Source organism: Silene latifolia, chromosome 1 (genome assembly GCF_048544455.1).
Source record: "Silene latifolia isolate original U9 population chromosome 1, ASM4854445v1, whole genome shotgun sequence".
NCBI classification, from domain to species: domain Eukaryota; kingdom Viridiplantae; phylum Streptophyta; class Magnoliopsida; order Caryophyllales; family Caryophyllaceae; genus Silene; species Silene latifolia.
The window spans coordinates 179,301,163-179,319,483 of record NC_133526.1 but is presented as its reverse complement, the minus strand read 5'-3'; the positions used below and the strand labels follow the sequence as shown (position 1 = coordinate 179,319,483).

General features: G+C 38.8%; 1 protein-coding gene across 1 annotated transcript; it reads right to left on the bottom strand.

Moving 5' to 3' along the window:
* Nucleotides 1-16,372: 16,372 nt before the first annotated feature.
* Nucleotides 16,373-16,696, bottom strand: LOC141588233 (uncharacterized). Its single transcript, XM_074409688.1, has one exon. The coding sequence runs from the start codon at nt 16,694-16,696 to the stop codon at nt 16,373-16,375; it is 324 nt and encodes a 107-aa protein (XP_074265789.1).
* Between the last annotated feature and the right edge of the window lie 1,625 nt (nt 16,697-18,321).

The window sequence follows — 18,321 nt, the reverse complement described above, 5'->3', positions numbered from 1 at the left end:
TAGCGAGTGGTTCTTGGTACAACAATTTTGGAATGGTCTTTATGAAGACTCAAGAAACATTCTCAACATGGGATCAAACGGTATGTTCACCGAAGTTGACGATAATCAAACTTGGAACAAGATTGAGGAAATGGCGGTCCATAATTCACAATATAGTAGACCTCGCAAGGCTACTAGAGGAGGAAAGCATGAAGTGGACTCTATTACTCAATTGGGTGCTCAACTTAGTGCTCATATTGATACCATCAACTTGAAGTTTGAGAAGGCTATGGCTAAGCTTGAAGAAGCCTCAAAATCACCAAAGCATCATGTTAATGCCATGGTGGCATCTTCATCAATCCCAAGTGGGATATGTGAGAATTGTGGAACTTTGGGACATGACCAAAGTGAATGTAGGGGAACAAATGAACAAGTGAATGCTTTTCAAGCATACAAAAGTGGTACCCCTTATTCCAACTATTACAATGAAAACACCAAATTCCACCCAAATCTCTCATACAAAAGCCAAAATGTTCAAAACCCTCAACCAACATACACCCCACCTCCCATGAGAAATCAAAATCAAAGACCCTTTTACAACCAAAACCAAGGTTATCAAAATCAAACTCCATACAATCAACAAAATGACCAAGGTTTTTATGTTCAAAAAGCGGTCCTCCAAATGCAAAAGAATCAACAAGAATTTTTCACTCAAATGCAAAAAGATAGCCAAGCAAAGGACATCACCATCAACAACATCCTAGCCCACACAAAAATGTTGGAAACTCAAATGACCCAACTAGCATCTTCAAACTCTCAAAGACAAAAGGGGCAATTACCACCTCAAAGTAATCCCCCAAGACATGAAACGGTTAGTGCCATTCACTTGAGGAGTGGTACGAGATATGAAGGACCAAAGAAGCAAGTTAAGGATGAAGTTGTGGAAGCTAGTGACAAGGAAAGAGTTGTGCAAAACTCTAGGGAAGAAGAACCCACCAATCAAGAAGTTTCAAAGAAAAGTGAAGAAAAGGCCAAAGAGAAGGAGCCCATTGTGATTAGACTACCATTCCCGAGTCGTCAAGCTAAGCCTAAGTTTGATGACCAACTTGGAAAATTCATGGAAATTGTGAAGAATTTAGAAGTCTCGATTCCTTTCACGGAATTGATCAATCACGTTCCGGCCTATGCAAAGTACATGAAGGACATCCTTACGAAGAAGAAATCAATCCGGAAGCTTGAGACTATTGTCTTTACTAAGGTGAGTAGTGCCATCCTTCAAGGGAGTTCACCTCCAAAACTCAAGGATCCGGGAAGTTTCTCCATTCCATGCACTATTGGTGACACTACAATTAACAAAGCTCTATGTGACCTTGGGGCAAGTGTTAGTGTCATGCCATATTCGGTTAGCAAGAGGCTAGGAATGGGAGAACTCAAATGTACCAACACCACGCTTCAAATGGCGGATAGATCAACAAAGACACCTTTAGGGGTATGGGAAGATGTTCCCGTGAGAATTGGAAAATTTTTCATCCCGGTGGATTTTGTTATTGTTGACATGGAAGAAGACTCCAACATTCCTATTATCTTAGGAAGACCTTTCTTGCACACCGCGGGAGCGGTGATCGATGTGAAGCATGGAGAACTCACCCTTGAAGTGGGAGATGAAACCATCACTTTTAATCTTGACAAGACCACGAGAGCTCCCCGATTGCATGAGCCATGTTTTATGGTTGATCACTATAGCTGGAAGGATGATAGGAAGAAGTTGGAATTTCAATGGAAAAAGAAAGTGGATGATGCTCCATCAAAAGAAAAAGGAAATAGCAACAATGAGAGCTTGAAAACTCACCCATGACAAGTGAAGAAGATGGCCTCATTGGCCAAGACAAGAAAGAAGGAGAATTGTCTCTATCAACTCAAGAAATTTTTAATGATCAAGTAGACGAAGTTTGCGGTCTTTGGGATGATGAGTTCGAAGGGATATTCAATCCCTATATTGGTAATGCTATGAACCAAGACCATTATGGAGAACAACAAGTGCAAAAATCTATTGAGGACCTTTATCATGATAATGAGCAAGCTTTCGACTACTTCTTCAAGGTGTTGAGTAACATCAACAACACCTTGAACATGCCCCCTTGACATCTCACATTGGATGAGAGTTTGGTGGAGTCCTCCCTAAACCACCATTTGTAAATATTCTAACTCCCAAACTTGTATTTCAATTATTACATTGCATTTTTGGATTTATATTTTTGTGCCTTGATCAAGAAATTCATCATTTTGAGAGAAGTGAGGGAGGGACTTATGATTTTATTGATGTGTAGTGCTTTACCTTAGTGTGGGGATAGCAATTGCCTAGGCTATTTATGCCTTTGTAGTGCCCCTACAATGAAGAACACGAGAATTAGAGAATGAAAATGACACGGGTTACGATGTACCCACGGATGGACCTGAATCCGTGTGGTCAAGGAGGAATCCGAGCGGCCAAATGGAGAATACGCTCGTCCTGAAGAACCCGAGCGTCCAAAGTCACCAGACGCTCGCCTGGTAGAGCCGCAGAAATAAAAAAAAACTGGTCTGTAAAAGAATCCGAGCGTCTCAGCTGAGAATCCGCTCGTCTCATTCTGGACGGTCGTCCTTCACAAAAGACGCTCGTCTTTTCAATAGCAAAAATCTGGGATTTTCTCTGTAAAGGAATCCGAGCGTCCACCCAGAAAGACGCTCATCCCTCCACAAAGAATCCGCTCGTCTTAGAAGCAAGACGCTCGTCCTGTGGCGTCTTTTCCTGAGCCAAACATTGAGGAATCCGAGCGTCCCGATGATGAATCCGCTCGTCCTCCGCTGCACTTTCAAATATAACGGTTGATTTAAACCCCTTTTCTTCCATTCATTCTCATTTATTCAACATACAAACACTACCCACTACCCAAAAACCCCAAAAACCCTCATCCTCTCCATCAACAAAATCAAATTTCCTCAACCAAATTCAACCAAATAAAATCCAAACTTCCTCACAACAAAAATTAATCACTCCTTTTGCAACAACAAGTGATTCAAACACCAAAATCTTCAACCTTTGAGTCGATTTTTAGGATACAAAGCAACATTCATTCATCCTAAATCGATTTGGATATAACTAAAAATTGAAGATTTCAATCTCTCATTGGTGTAATCAAGCAAAGGAGAATGGCAAGAACTAAAGGAGGTAACAAGGCACCCCCAAAGAAGACACTTTCCAAAAGGCAACTAGCTCTTCAAGCAAAACAATTGTCAAAGGCATTGGTAGTCCATGAGGCAAGGTTGGAGGTTCAACAACAAGATCCCCCTATGGAAGCTACAACATCAACAACTCCGGTCATTGAACAATTATCCAATTATCCGGAGGTAACTTTCACTTCCGACTCTCATAGGGAGAAATTCATTCTCTTTGATAAGAAAACCATCATGCCTACTAAGTTTATTTGTGAAGATGCATTGTCAAAATTGGGTGTTCTTGAACAAACCAAAATCTTCTTTGAGTCTATGGGATTGGGTAAATTGTTTACAATGAAAGAATTGGCATACCCCTCCCTCACCTTGGAATTTTTAAGTTCTTTGAAAGTCACAAGGGTGGAGACTCGAACCAACATCGAGTTTCGTCTTGAAAATGTTGATAGACGCATAACTTATGGCGAATTGGGTAAGATATTAGGCCTTAGTGATAACCCGAAATATTCAAAGACTCCTATCAAGTATGACCCCGCTCCTCTTTGGATGGCAATTTCCGGAAAGAAATTCATACGCTTTCATGATTTTCGTGCTCTCTTAGTCCACCATCCGGGCATTAGAGTATGGCATAAGGTCATTGGGAATACTTTGATAGCTAGAAATGGCACAAATTATCTTACCAAACTCGATTGTATTCTTCTTGAGTCGGCCTTGAACATTGGGAGGGAATTTACCAAGCCATACAATGCTCTAAGCCTTTTGGTTGAACGATGGCTTAATGTCGATTGTGGCAAAGAAGGCACCGCCTTTATTGTCAATGGAGGACTAGTTACCCATTTGGCTAGGCATTTTAACCGGGATTTCAACAAAAACAACACTTATGTGCCGGTTAAAGGAGGCCATCTTGTTGATATGGATACCATGATTCACAAGTTCAAGTGGGTCAAGCACGACACTCTTGACAACAAATATGGGTGGTTAACAAATGAAGCTAGATATTTCACCTTGCCTTCCAAAATTTGCCGATTGAATGTTCACCGACCGAACTACCTTCTCCCACTCTCCGAAGAGACCGAGTATATCATTCAACAACAAAGGGGCGAAATTGCCGAGCCCTCCTCCTCCATTATCACCCCACCTTACCCATTTGAATACCACGAGTTCACACCCAAGGATGTCGAAGTGGGAAATGATTACTTGACACTACTCATGAGGGAAATGCACAAGCAAGCTTATAATGATAGAGTGGATGCTTACAAGGCCCAATACCCGCCCCTCCTACATCTAGCTAGGCAAGGACTTCTTGATCCGTCTTGTCCTTTGCCTAGTTGGGCGGATAGGGAAGTATTCTTTCCTAACATTCCTAGTGGTGGTAGACCGGGTGGAGAGGAGATGGTTGTTGAAGAGGGTGGTGACCAAGAAGGAGAAGAAGAAGAAGTTCAAGAAGAAGAAGTCCAAGAAGAGGAAGAGGAAAGTGAAGAAGAACAAGCAAGTGAAAGTGAGAGTGGACATGATTCCACATCTATGGAGGTTGATGATGCCTCAAGAGATGATGATGATGATGATGATACAATGGGTGAGGATTAGCAAACTTTGGAGGCTCCTACATTCTTACACCTCTCTTATGGTTTGTCTACTTCTCTTGCTTTTTATTTTATCTTGATCATTTATTTTGTGGAGTCCTAGCAACATTTGAGGACTAACACCTTGGCTTCATTAAGGTGTTCTTTATCTTTGTTCCCAACTTGTAAAATCCAAAATGACAATCTTTAGTTTCATGCATTGCATTCCATGTGCATAAACTCCCCCGAAATTCATGACATTATAAATAATGTCTATTTTGGGTTGGGGAAGTCCATGCATACGCATTGGGAGCTAATTTAAATTATGCTCTCCGCCATAACAAAAACACATGCATCATGTAGTGTAGCTTAGTATAGTTTGCATTTAGTTTAGAAATCATGCATATTCATTGCATAATTTCCTATCGTATTGGTCGTTGAGGACAATACCCATACTAGTGTGGGGATGGGAAATTCTAACTTGACTTTTATTCAAAATCCAAAAAAATCAAAAATTTCGAAAAATCCAAAAAAATTGAAAAATTGAAAATCCAAAAACAAGTTCATTTCCTTTGTAGTATAGATTTGTATATATTGTTTTGTATATATTGTGTTTGTTTATCCTTATTCACATTGATTGACTACGCCACATCTGAGACATGAGGATATTGAAGACCGCATGGTATGATCTTTCCAATCTCCTTTTTCCTCTTTATGTTAATGACTATGTGGCTTTATTTTGATTGATGCGGTATAAACAATGTGAATTTAGGATTGCATTTAGATTATTTGGCATATTAGTTGGTAGAAGCATATGCATTAGGATGTATAAATGTTAGTTGCATCATGGCATATAGTTGCATGTTAGAAAAATTTTGTGAAACCGTCTATTTGGGAAGCTTGACAAGTGTATATAGGCCCTAGTAGATGCTTTTTCTTCTTAAGACTTTGCTTGTTAGAATACTTGTAAAACACCCTAGGATGTGTCATGCTAGTATCCTTTGACCCATGGATTAAGGCCTAGTCAAGAGTACCTTGTGGTGTGATAACTCCTTGACTACCATTTATTCCAAGGTGACCCTTGAAACCATGCAACCATCATTCATCCATGTTCTACCACATTTTGTCATCAAAGGGAATGGGCACAAAAATTATTCAAAATTTGAGTTCAATAAATGAAAAGAAAAGAAAAAGTTTGCAATTGCATCAAAAAGAAAAGAGGAGTAACAAAAAATGAAAAAAACTCCTATGCTTCAAATATAAGGCACCCTCGTTACTAATTGGGGTGACTTTGAAAATGTTCAAAAGAAAATGCAAAAATTGAAAAGTTGTCAAGTGTTGAAATGCCAAAAATCAAAAGAAATGGCAAAAAGAAAGTGTTCTCGAAAGTTAATGCCACAAGAAATTGGGGGGAAAAACAACAACAAAAGCAAACTCCCACATGAAACTCAAATACTATTGATCCCTTTATCCATCGTATCCATTTTTGTGCATGGTAGAGAGGGGACGACCCTTCTTCTTGTCTAGGCAAGAAGGGGAATTCCGCGATCCTCTAGTGTTTCTAACACCATAGGAAGTCTGTTCTTGACAAAAGCATTTAACGATTGAGGACAAATGTACCCTAGCTTGACACAACTTGGAGGTGATTTGTTGGTATCCTCCTAGGCTTAGTAGTTTGAAGAAACCATATCTATGAAGGAGTGTGTACCCTTGAATTGCTTCCCCTTTAGATAATTTCCACCACTTAGATGAGGAAAGTGACTATTCTTTTTGTAGATGCATCCATTACTTGATTTTGTGTGCTTTAATGATTGGATGTGTCGCCATTTTGGCAAGACCCACCTTGCCTTGCAAGAAGGCATCCTACCTCATGGTTGTCTTGTTGTGAGTTGTAGGGGCGGAGTGAGACCCGCTAATTGTCTCATATCGGCTATATTAGTAAGATAGTTTAAATAAGGGTCCTAGTTTTGTCACCTCTTTACTCAGGACGAGCAAATGTTCGGTTTGGGGATATTTGATGTGATCAATATTTGAGCATATTTAGTCCCCGAATTAGCCTCGTTCCTATGCTTTTTAGTGCATATTTGGGTCATTTACTATCTTTAGTCCTTTGTTTTGCATATTCTTTGAGGTTTTGTTTCCTTGGTAGGAGAGGAGTGCAAACCTTGCATTTTCATGGCAAAATAGAGCTAAATTGATCGAATCTAATGACCAAGCATCAAAGAGAAGACAAGACTAGAAGGCCTTTGTACATAATGTAGTAGATGGGCAATGATGAAGAAGATCCTTGCATCCCCGACAAAATCCCGGAGGATTGTTGGAAGAAGAAAAGAAGAAAAGAAGAAAAGGAAGCTGAGCCAGGATCCGTTTGTCCCACCCATCGGGACGCCCGTCCAGCAGCTCCCCAGGAAGCTCGTCCAAACCACCAGGCCGCTCGTCCAGAAGCTCCCCAATCCGCCCGTCCCGACCCTTGGACGCTTGGATTGTCCTCCAGAGAGACACGTCCTCTTCTTTCTTCATTCGAGATACGCATATTTTTGGAAGACTAGCTAAAAGGAGACCCGCATCTTTTCTTGAGAGGAGCGATTCCTCATGGACTTAATCGTCATTTAAGCCCTTAGTAACCCTAATTTGTGCACCTAATCCCCACTATAAATACCCCATTAGTCTAATTAGATTATCATGTTCTTCTTATCAATCTTTAGTGTAGTTTATATTATTCTAATTTCTCTTTAATCTTGTAATCAACTTCTAATCAAGTATTAATACAAATCTCATTTCCTTAATTTCTCTATTGTTCATCGTTTATTTTGGGTAATTGAAGATTATTTGGGTTTATTGCGAGATTGACAACCTTCGATCAATCATCAAGTACTTCTATTATTCTTTGCATTATTATTTTGGAATCATCATTAGGTATAATTCTCTTAATCCCTTTTTAATTATTGTTAATCATCTTCATTTATTCATCATGTTTTGCTTTGTTAATATGATTGACAACCTTGTTAACATGTTAAACTTGATAATGAGTGAGTAGTTTCCTTAACTAGGGTTAATGGGTAATTAGGGGAAATCAACATGGGGGATGATTCATGCTTAATTTAATATGTTCACATAATTTATTTGCTTGCTTGTTGTGATCTCAACTTATGCACATGTTATGTTTGATGAAATGCGAGCCTATGAATCCTTGCATTTTTTACCCATCACTTACCTTTTCAATGAGACTTGTAAAACATAAACCAACTCGAGTCTCATTAGACCATGCATATAGTTGAGTAGGGAGGATTAAGTCGACTTGTAGGTGTTGTACAATCTAATCGATTCGGCTCCGGGACCCAAACCTTCCTAGGATTGTAAGATATAAACCAACTCGATCCTACCACAACAATAATTGCTTGCTTATAATTTGAGAATATGTTTGTATGATCAATTCCCATGAATCCCCTATGAACCCATGACACCCTAGTGCTTTTAATCAATTGTTTACATCTCATTTTAGTTATCTTTCTTGTTTACTTTAATTGTTATTTAGTTTAGTGATCTTCTTATCTCAACCCAAATTGTGACACCCCTAGACACCACTACTTGCAATCGAAAATCCTACATCAATACCCGTCCCTTGTGATCCGACCTTTACTTGCCTCTTTACTAGTAGTAGAGTTGTTTGTGAAGTTATAAATATTATTTTGGTCTAGGTGCTCCTAACGACAAGTAACCGAAATCTAAGCTCAAAGCGGACCGACAAAAAATGGCGCCGTTGCCGGGGACGGTGTTAACTTGATTTGATTTTCTTTGATTGTTATTAGTTGTGTCTTTCTTTGCCTTGGGGAAGTAAAACTCCTCAAGGTTTGTTCTAATTGTTTTCGAGTTGTTTGATATTTTGCATGTCTAGAAGATCACAAGGTAACTTGTTACCTAATGATCACGAAATTGAAAGGACTTTAACAACCAATAGAAGACTTGCTAGAAATACTTTGAGAGGTATTGGTGAGGTTGTAGATATTCAACCAAACACTATTGAGTTCATCAACCCTTTTGCAAGAGAAGGTGAGGAGAACCCAACACAAAATCAATCACACAATCAACCCACAATGCCTAAGTTTTCATCACATTCCGTACCAACCGAGGAGAACCTACCCAATGGAACTCCCACACCACAACACTTTGTTGGAATATGTGTCCTCCGACAATAATGCGATCACAACTGTCGATCATGATGATCACATGTTTAAGTCTCATTTTAAAGAATACAATTGGGAAATAATATTTTACTGTCAACTGGTCCACACATATCGGTAATGATTGGCCGACTAGAGTTTGACATTACTGTCGTGAGACGGTGGTGATCAGTTGATCCCCTTAGGTCATACCTAAAGGATAACACTCTTAATTGATTATTTAATTGATCGTATGACGATACGGGTTAATTAAATTACTTAAAATTGACGGACGATTTTGGAAGTAATATTTACGTATCTCATTATAATTTGATTAAATAAGATACGGTCTAAGTGATCGAATTGTTTTATTACTTAGATAAAATTGTTGTTTACGGAAACAATTGAACTGAATGAATAATTTATTATAAATACAAGATGTTGTAATTTACAATTGGTAAAGTGTTTTTGGTACAAGTAATTGTGAATTACTAAGTCAATTTTGTACATGACGTATTTTATTAATACGTTGATTTTTAATATGTTAAAAATACATGACAATTTTACATGACTTGTAACATGTGACAAATTGACAAAATTGACAAATTGACAAAGATAAAATGGAACCCATTTTATCCCATTTGGACCGAAATTAGGAGGGAGTATGATGTTTATATTATGTTAAATTATTTGAGTGGAAAACAATATAATTAAACCTAGTCTCCTAGCCATGCAAGCCTAGTCTTTTCTTGGGAAGAATAGAGGCTCATGCATTGGCCTTTCTCCCTCCCATACCCGGTTTTTCCAACCCTCATAAGCCAAGGGTTTGTCTTTTGGTACATACACTACTCTTGAGAAGAATCAATTGTATTATTCATTCTAACATAATCTAAAATATAGTTTTTAGAGAGATAAAAAAAATTTGTTCCTTCTTCTTCCTCCTCTTGACCGAAATTCCAAGAGGACAAAAAAATATTTTGGGTCAATTTTATTTAAATTAATATTGTTCTAGTATTAATAATATTAATTTTATTAAGAAGTTATCTTGGGTATTATTCCTTGGGAGGGATTCTATACTTGAATCCTTTTGTTCATCCATTTTGGAGTGCTCAAGAAGAAGTAAGAAGGAGATCTTACTTGTGCCCTTTGATCCGAAATATCAATGTAAGAATGATGATTTCTTCTTTATTCTTATTATTGTTTGCATGCATAAGATCAACATTTAATTTTATGACGAAATTAATTTGAAACATATTTGAATAAGTTAAGTAATGAGATATAGATTTCCAACAAGCGGTATCATGAGCCTTAGGTTGTTTGCATGCAAATCGGTTATAGTTTCCGAGTTATACGATTAACATATAAAACTTGTAAATTTGTGTTTATTATGATATATCACGAAATCCATTATGCATGTTAAAGTTTATGATCCTAAAATTTATTTAGGATATTTTGGTTAATTTATGGATTTTTATTGTTCATTTTATATTGTAATGGCATTAAAAATGTGATTTTATTATAAAAATGTCATTTTCGGACTAAAATTAGATAAACTTCGAATTTTACAGTGGTTTTTGGATATGTTTTCACATATATTATTTTTGAATGGCCTGTAAATTTTCAAAATTTTTGGAGTTCTTATGCTCGAAATATGGATTTTTCATGTTAAAAATCGAATTTAAATGAAAAATAGGTTAATATGAGAAATATTTCGAATCTGGTCATAGAAATTTATTATGTTGTCACATAAGATTTTACAAGATGTGTGTAAAATAATAGGCTATAATGAAGTTTTTATGCATGATTTATGAATTTTTGATTAAAAATAGCATAAATAGTGACTTTAATTAGTGAAAATTGCTAAAACATACTTCATGACTAAGGAAAAATGTCACATGTTGCATTTTATCATATATTTCAGATCTAAAATTGAAAAGTTTATAAATATAATTTTTCTCATATTTTTATGATTATAATTGATAAATCCGATAAACCGCAACATTGTTTTTCCCGAAACATTTCGAAATTTTAACCTAAGTTTTTGAACATTATGAGTGTCATGGTATTTTTCCAGAATGTTCATGAGTTTAAATTTCAAATTTTGAATTTATTTGAAATTTTTATGATTTATTTGAAGTTTATAGCATTTTATTGTAATTTTGAGTCCATTAATGAACAATTTTAAGAAATGTAAGTTAATTATTGTCAATATGTTAGTGAAGACTAATTTTGAGTCCTAAGATGGTTAGGGTAATTAACTAGTACATAAATATGAATTTATGTAATTATTGTGATTATAAAATGTTGAATCACGCAAATCCGTAAAAACCGTTTAATATACGATATTGGCTCCTTAATGGCGATTTAGCATAAAATTGGGCATGTTCATACATATTATAATGCTGCATTTTATTTATGATTGTCATAATTTTATTTTATGTAATTTTGAATTATGTAATTTTACTTAGTATGGCCTTAGTTTTTAATTGGTATTACCCGAAATGTATGGGAATATCGATTCGGTTGTAATTTATTGTGATCTCGTATCACCGTTTTGTAATTTAATAGATTTATTTTATTTTATTTACAAATGTATAATAGGAAATTATGTAATTTGTTATGTAATTTATTTATTCCGGAGATCCTTGAAGACGGTGTCACTCGAGAAGGCGATCCATTAAAGACGGTGTTACCTCGAGATGCGTGCCAAAAACCGAAGTTCAAGGGACCAATGGAGTTGGTTTCCGAATATGTAATAGTTAATTAGATTTTCTATTTTAGGAAGGCCATACTAGGATTTTATTATGCTTTGCATTTTATTTATATGTCGCATGCATCGCTAAATCGCCATAACTAAAACATGCATTATCATTTTAATCGAGTATATCGACCGTGTCAATTACAATTATCGTAGTTCACCGCTTTAGTTCACTTAAAACGTGATAGATAATAAATTGACATGACCTCTCGCTAAAAATAAACAATTGAGACTTAGCCTTACCAAAAAGTAGAAACCATGAAAACCTATTTCGTGAGGGAGTGCACTCGGCCACACCGGGGTACAAACCTTGTTACGTAGGGGAAGTGGGTGATAAATGTCTACCCACCGAATTCATGTTGATGAGGGATGAATCGGCTACACCGTGCCCAAGTTAATATGGATTTGGATCATGGACACATTTATTCGAAATTTGGGTTGAACTCAATAAAAGTATTGATAAGGGATGAATCGGCTACACCGTGCCCTTGTCGGATGTGTTTTGGGCTAAAGATAAATGTTAATGTAATTTTATCGACCAAGAGTTCTAAAAGTAGAATCGATTAAAGCGTTAATCCACCGAGTTATATTGATAAGGGATGAATCGGCCACACCGTGCCCAAGTTAATATGAATTTGGATCTTGGAATCATTTATCTAGTTGGGTAGAGGTCACTATATAAATGCTCATATCTTGTTAATTTATTTACAAGTATGATATTAAAAAGACAAATGTTAATATTTCCTTTTCCTCCATACTTGTAGTTCATTACAATGAATCCATCAAACGCTACCGCACCGATAACTATTGAGTCATGTCACAATGTTTTTGACGACGTTTGCTCCAACAATGATTTCGACACTACTAGAGAACTTCATTTTGGGATAGGTTCAGATGGAAACCTTAACTTCATCACTTCTTCTAGACCACCTACTACTACTAGATCTCTTGTGAGTCGGTCTCAGGAAGACCGCCTCATAAAATCTATAGGATCTTTGTCTTTGGAAGATAAAGATGCCAAAACTAGTGGGAGCTCAAGCAATCAAATTCTTGCTTCAAAGGGCAAAAAGTTCAAGAAGAAGGGAAAGAAAGGGAAAAACTTCAAGCAAGTTGAAGATGAATGCCATTATTGCTATGGCATGGGACATTGGCTTAGGAATTGTCCCGTATATTTGCGAAATATAAGGGAAGGAATCATCGTTCCAAAAGGTAAAATTCCTAAGGAAATTTATGTTATTGATATAAAATTATACTTCCACTACGACATGGGTACTGGATACCGGTTGTGGTTCCCACCTTTGTAATCATTTACAGGGTTTAAGAGACGTGAAGAGGCTTAGCAAAGGAGATGTGGATCTACGCCTTGGAAATGGAGCTCGAGTAGCGGCCGAATCCAAAGGAACTTATGTATTAGCTTTGCCTAATGGATTTGAGTTGTATTTACATAATTGATTTTATGTGCCTACACTCTCTAAAAACATTATTTCTATCGCTATGTTAGACATGGACGGATTTTGTTTTGTCATTAAGAACAATCGTTGTACTATTTCGAGGAATGATTTGGTTATAGGCCAAGCTTCTTCCATTAATGGCATTTACATTTTAGAAACCTCAAATCCGACTAATGATATCTATAACATTCAATCAAAGAAACTCAAATCAAGTGACCCAAATGAATCGTTCATTTGGCATTGTCGATTAGGTCACATAAACGAGAATCGCATCAAAAGATTAATTTCGACTAATGTGATTACACCATTTGATTTTCAATCATATGGAACATGCGAATATTGCCTTCTTGGCAAAATGACTCGAAATCCTTTTAGTGGTAAAGGGACACGAGCAAGTGAGCTATTGGGACTCATACATACCGATGTGTGTGGACCAATGAGTATCACCGCTCGTGGAAATTATGACTACTTCATAACCTTCACCGATGACTTGAGTAGATATGGGTATATCTATTTAATAAAGCATAAAAGTGAAGCGTTTGAGAAATTCAAGGAATTTAAAAACGAAGTAGAGAACCAATTGAACAAAAGGATTAAGGCACTACGATCCGATTGTGGTGGAGAATATCTTAGCCTTGAATTTGATTCACACTTGAAAGGTTGTGGTATTATATCACAACTTACTCCACCCGGAACACCACAACTCAATGGTGTTGCCGAAAAGAGAAATCGAACCCTACTTGATATGGTTCGATCAATGATGAGTCAAACCGAGCTACCAAACTCGTTTTGGGGATTTGCGATTCAAACCGCAATTAGATCCTTGAATAATAGTCCCACAAAGACAACCGAAAAGACTCCATATGAGATGTGGACGGGAAGAGTTCCTAATATATCCTACATGAAAATTTGGGGATGTGATGCTTACGTCAAGGCAAAGGCCGACAACAAGCTTGCCCCAAGATCCGAAAAAAGCATCTTTGTAGGTTACCCCTCGACCTCTCGAGGTTACTACTTCTACAAACCTCAAGAAAACAAAGTGTTTGTGTCTTGCGAGGCTGTCTTCTTAGAAAGAGAATTTATTTATAAGAGACAGAGTGGGAGAAATTTTGAACTTGATGAAGTTCAAGAGCCACAAACCGAAGTAGAGACGCAAGAAGATGTTCCTTCGTCATCTAGCGCGGTTGTCCCTCCTCCTCTTAGAAGAACGGGCCGAGTTATACGCCATCCCGATCGATATGTGGGACTTATCGAAGAAGATGGAACACTCAATGTGTTGCTTTTAGAAAGTGACGAACCCGCCACCTACAAGGCCGCAATCTCTAGTCCTAATTCCTCCTTATGGCTTGAAGCCATGAAGTCCGAAATGGATTCTATGCATGAAAACCAAGTTTGGAACTTGGTAGATTTGCCTAAAGGGGCAAGACCTCTTCAATGCAAATGGATTTTCAAAGTCAAGAATGGCATAGAAGGACATGATGATGTCTACAAAGCTAGGCTAGTGGCAAAAGGATTTACCCAAGTCCAAGGTCTCCATTATGATGAGACCTTCGCCCCCGTAGCCATGCTAAGATCCATACGGATTTTGTTAGCGATTGCCGCATTTCATGATTATGTGGCAAATGGATGTCAAAACCGCTTTTCTAAATGGGCATTTAGAAGAGGAGGTGTACATGATACAACCCAAAGGTTTTGTTGATTCTAAGAATCCTAACAAAGTGTGCAAGCTTAAGAGATCCATTTATGGTCTTAAGCAAGCATCTAGAAGTTGGAATCATCGATTCGATCATGTTATAAAAGAGAATGGTTTCACTCGAAGTGTTGAGGAACCATGTTTATACATGAAATTTAGTGGGAGCAATGTTGTGTTCCTAATCTTGTATGTCGATGACATACTACTCATTAGAAATGATATTCCGATGTTGTCTTCTGTTAAGAAGTGGTTAGGTAACCACTTCCAAATGAAGGATTTAGGAGAAGCACAACGCATATTAGGTATCTGGATCCATAGAGATAGATCCAAGAGGATATTGGCACTAAGTCAAGAGTCTTATGTTGATAAGATTCTTCGACGGTTCAGCATGGACAAATCCAAAAGGGGATTGGTACCTATGGTAACTGGGACCATATTGAGCAAGACTCAATCTCCCTCCGAACCCCATGATGTTGAACGCATGAAGATGATCCCTTATGCTTCCGCTGTTGGATCAATCATGTACGCCATGATATGCACACGTCCTGGTGTCTCGTATGCCTTGAGCATGATGAGTGGATATCAAGGAAATCCAGGTGAGAGTCACTGGATAGCCGTCAAGAACATCCTTAAGTACTTGAGAAGAACTAAGGATTCTATCTTAGTGTTTGGAGGAGACACCGAGCTACGTGTTAATGGATACACGGACTTGAGTTTTCAAACGGATAGAGATGACATGAAATCACAAGCTGGTTTCGTTTTCATGCTCAATGGTGGTGCCGTTAGCTGGAGAAGCTTCAAGGAAGCTGTGACTGCGGATTCAACAATGGAGGCTGAGTACATCGCAGCATCAGAAGCTGCCAAGGAAGCTGTGTGGATCAGGCAATTCACGGAAGGTCTAAGAGTAGTACCTACCGCCAATGATCCCATCACTCTCTATTATGATAATAGTGGGACGATCTTCCAAGCTAAAGAGCCTAAGTCTAGTAATAGATCTAGACATGTACTTAGAAAATATCATGTAATAAGAGATTACATTGAAAGAAAGGAAATTGCGATTTGTAAGGTTGGGACGGATGACAACATAGCCGATCCGCTCACCAAGCCTTTAATCCCACGTAGAACCTCTCCAAACTTGGATGGTGAACCCGTTGCGAACAACTCCCTACAATAATCCACCGCACATATTGATATAGTCTCCGTAGTATCATAAACCCGCCCACTCCTATCCACCAACCTAACTATATAGTTTTTCTTCTTCCGCTGCCCAGCCTTCATATGAAATAACTTAGTATTACGATCACCATCACGAAGCCAAATGGCCCGAGAACGTTGCCTCTAGAACCGTTCCTCTTGTCTCAGCAAATGATTTATTTCAGATATCACTCTCCTTCTTTCCCTTATCTGCCGCGGCTCTCTCCCTCCCTCGTTAAGTTTCTTCAAGTGTTTCGCTTCTTATTTAGATCCCGAAGAATTTTCCCAATGCTAATACCTTTCCACTTGACCAACTCTTTCACACAAGTCGCTATTGAGTTAAGCAGCTCCCCTTCTCCCATCTCTCACCCTCTTCTCACCGCTTCCTCACACCCATCCTCCCCAACCCAAATATGTTCAAACCGAAACTTCTTCTGTCCTCCCTCTTCGGTACGGATTCTCTCATCAAACATAACTTTTATCGGAGCATGATCTGACCACTCCTTATCAAGGTAAAGAAGCTTCGTATAAGGGAAAAGTTCCCTCCATTCCTCATTGACCATAGCCCGGTCAATTCTACACTGTCTATTAGAATCGCCTTCCTGACCATTATCGAAAGTGTACACATACCCTTCAAAACGCAAGTCCGTCAATCCAATCTCATCAACAGCTTCACGGGAATTATTCATCTTCCGCTTCGCCCTTACACCCCCTTACATCTTATTAGAATACAAAATCCATAAAATGGACCATCGCCGCCCTAAAAGAACACTTGACCTCCTGTCACCATAGAAACGCTAGCCCACCCGAACGACCAACACTATCCACACTCAACCCTTGATATCCATCCAATCTCGCTATAACGTTTCTCATGTCACGACTATCAAGCCGGGGTCTCCCATCGGACAAGGTTCCGAAGACCGCCTACTGCATTGGGGTTGCCCACCCTCTACAGTTAAGGCTCAAACAATTCAATTGGCCCGGTGGGGTTGAATTGAATCAATTTCTGCTTCAGATATAACCACATCCCTGTGAATCGTAGCCTTCTTCAACACATCAGGACCGCCCTCAGCCTCCTCTCCTCTCGTTCTCTTCTGGTTCTCATTCATAAGCAGACCGTAGACCGTCTTTGATATGAGACCAAACCAAGCACCCCCCATTCGAACCCCGAGCTCTTCTAATTCACTTCTGCCCTTCTCTCTTCTCCATCCCCGCTTCTCCCCTTTTTTCCATCCCCACTTCTTCCCTATCTGCCATCACGTCCTCACCCAACACCTCAGTGGCACCTCCCACACTCCTTTGGTTCTGCACAACCACAACCCCGTGCTCCCCGTCTCATAATCCTCTAACAACCATGGCCACTCCACTCGTATTCTGCCCTCCCATATTCCCGCACAGCCCCCACCTCAATAACGCCACTACATCCAGCCTCGCCCCTTCCTCTGCCGCCCCATCATCATCCTCCAGAACACTACTCACCTCCATACTAGCCCACCCCTGTTTAGTTTTAATCTTACTTTATAACGCAATTCTTTGCAATTTTTCTCCCATCTCCTCACTTTTCAAGTATTCTGCGTCAAATTCCAGCCACAAATCCCTACTAGCCTTCCTCCCCTTTGTCACACTCTCCTTGCCTCCCTTTTATGGCGAAGCTCGCAGCCCATCCCCATACTTTAGCTCATCCTCCTCTTATGGACCCTTATCGCAATCTTTTTCACCATGTCCCAACACCCCGCACCAATAACAGTATAGAGGTAACCTCTCATACTTCAAATCAAACGAAGTAACTTTTCCATAAGGCATACGGATATCAATAGAAGGATGAAGTGGTTTATGAATATCATACAGAATTCTTAGACGGACCACCCTCACCATCTCCGGGAAAGGGCCTCATCTTTCGCCACAAACTTACCCAACTGCGCTCTCAATCGACGCAAATTATCTCCGTTCATTGAAAATTTGAGAGGATGGTCAAGGTTCATTGAAACACCATGCAAACTTATCGAAGTGCCATGGTTGGCCTTCAAGAACCTTTATCTTGTCCCACTCTTCCTCAAACCGAAAAATAAAAATCTTCTCCCTACCATCCAAATTGTTACCCATCACCTTCCCCGTTGAATTCCATAGTCTTAGCATCGTATCAATGGTAGCATGAACATTAATTGTCATCGATGCCTAGATCTTTCCGACAATAATCATCTCCATCTTAGCTTCCTGTACCTCCTCACCTCCGACATCCCAATCGAAAACATCTCCACCACAACTTGAACTCTCTCTCATTACCCCTTTCCCCTTATGAGAACCACCCCGATCC

Bases quoted from the DNA above. Each gene is read 5' to 3' on its own strand.
- LOC141588233 (XM_074409688.1), bottom strand. From the start codon at position 16,696: ATGAATAATTCCCGTGAAGCTGTTGATGAGATTGGATTGACGGACTTG.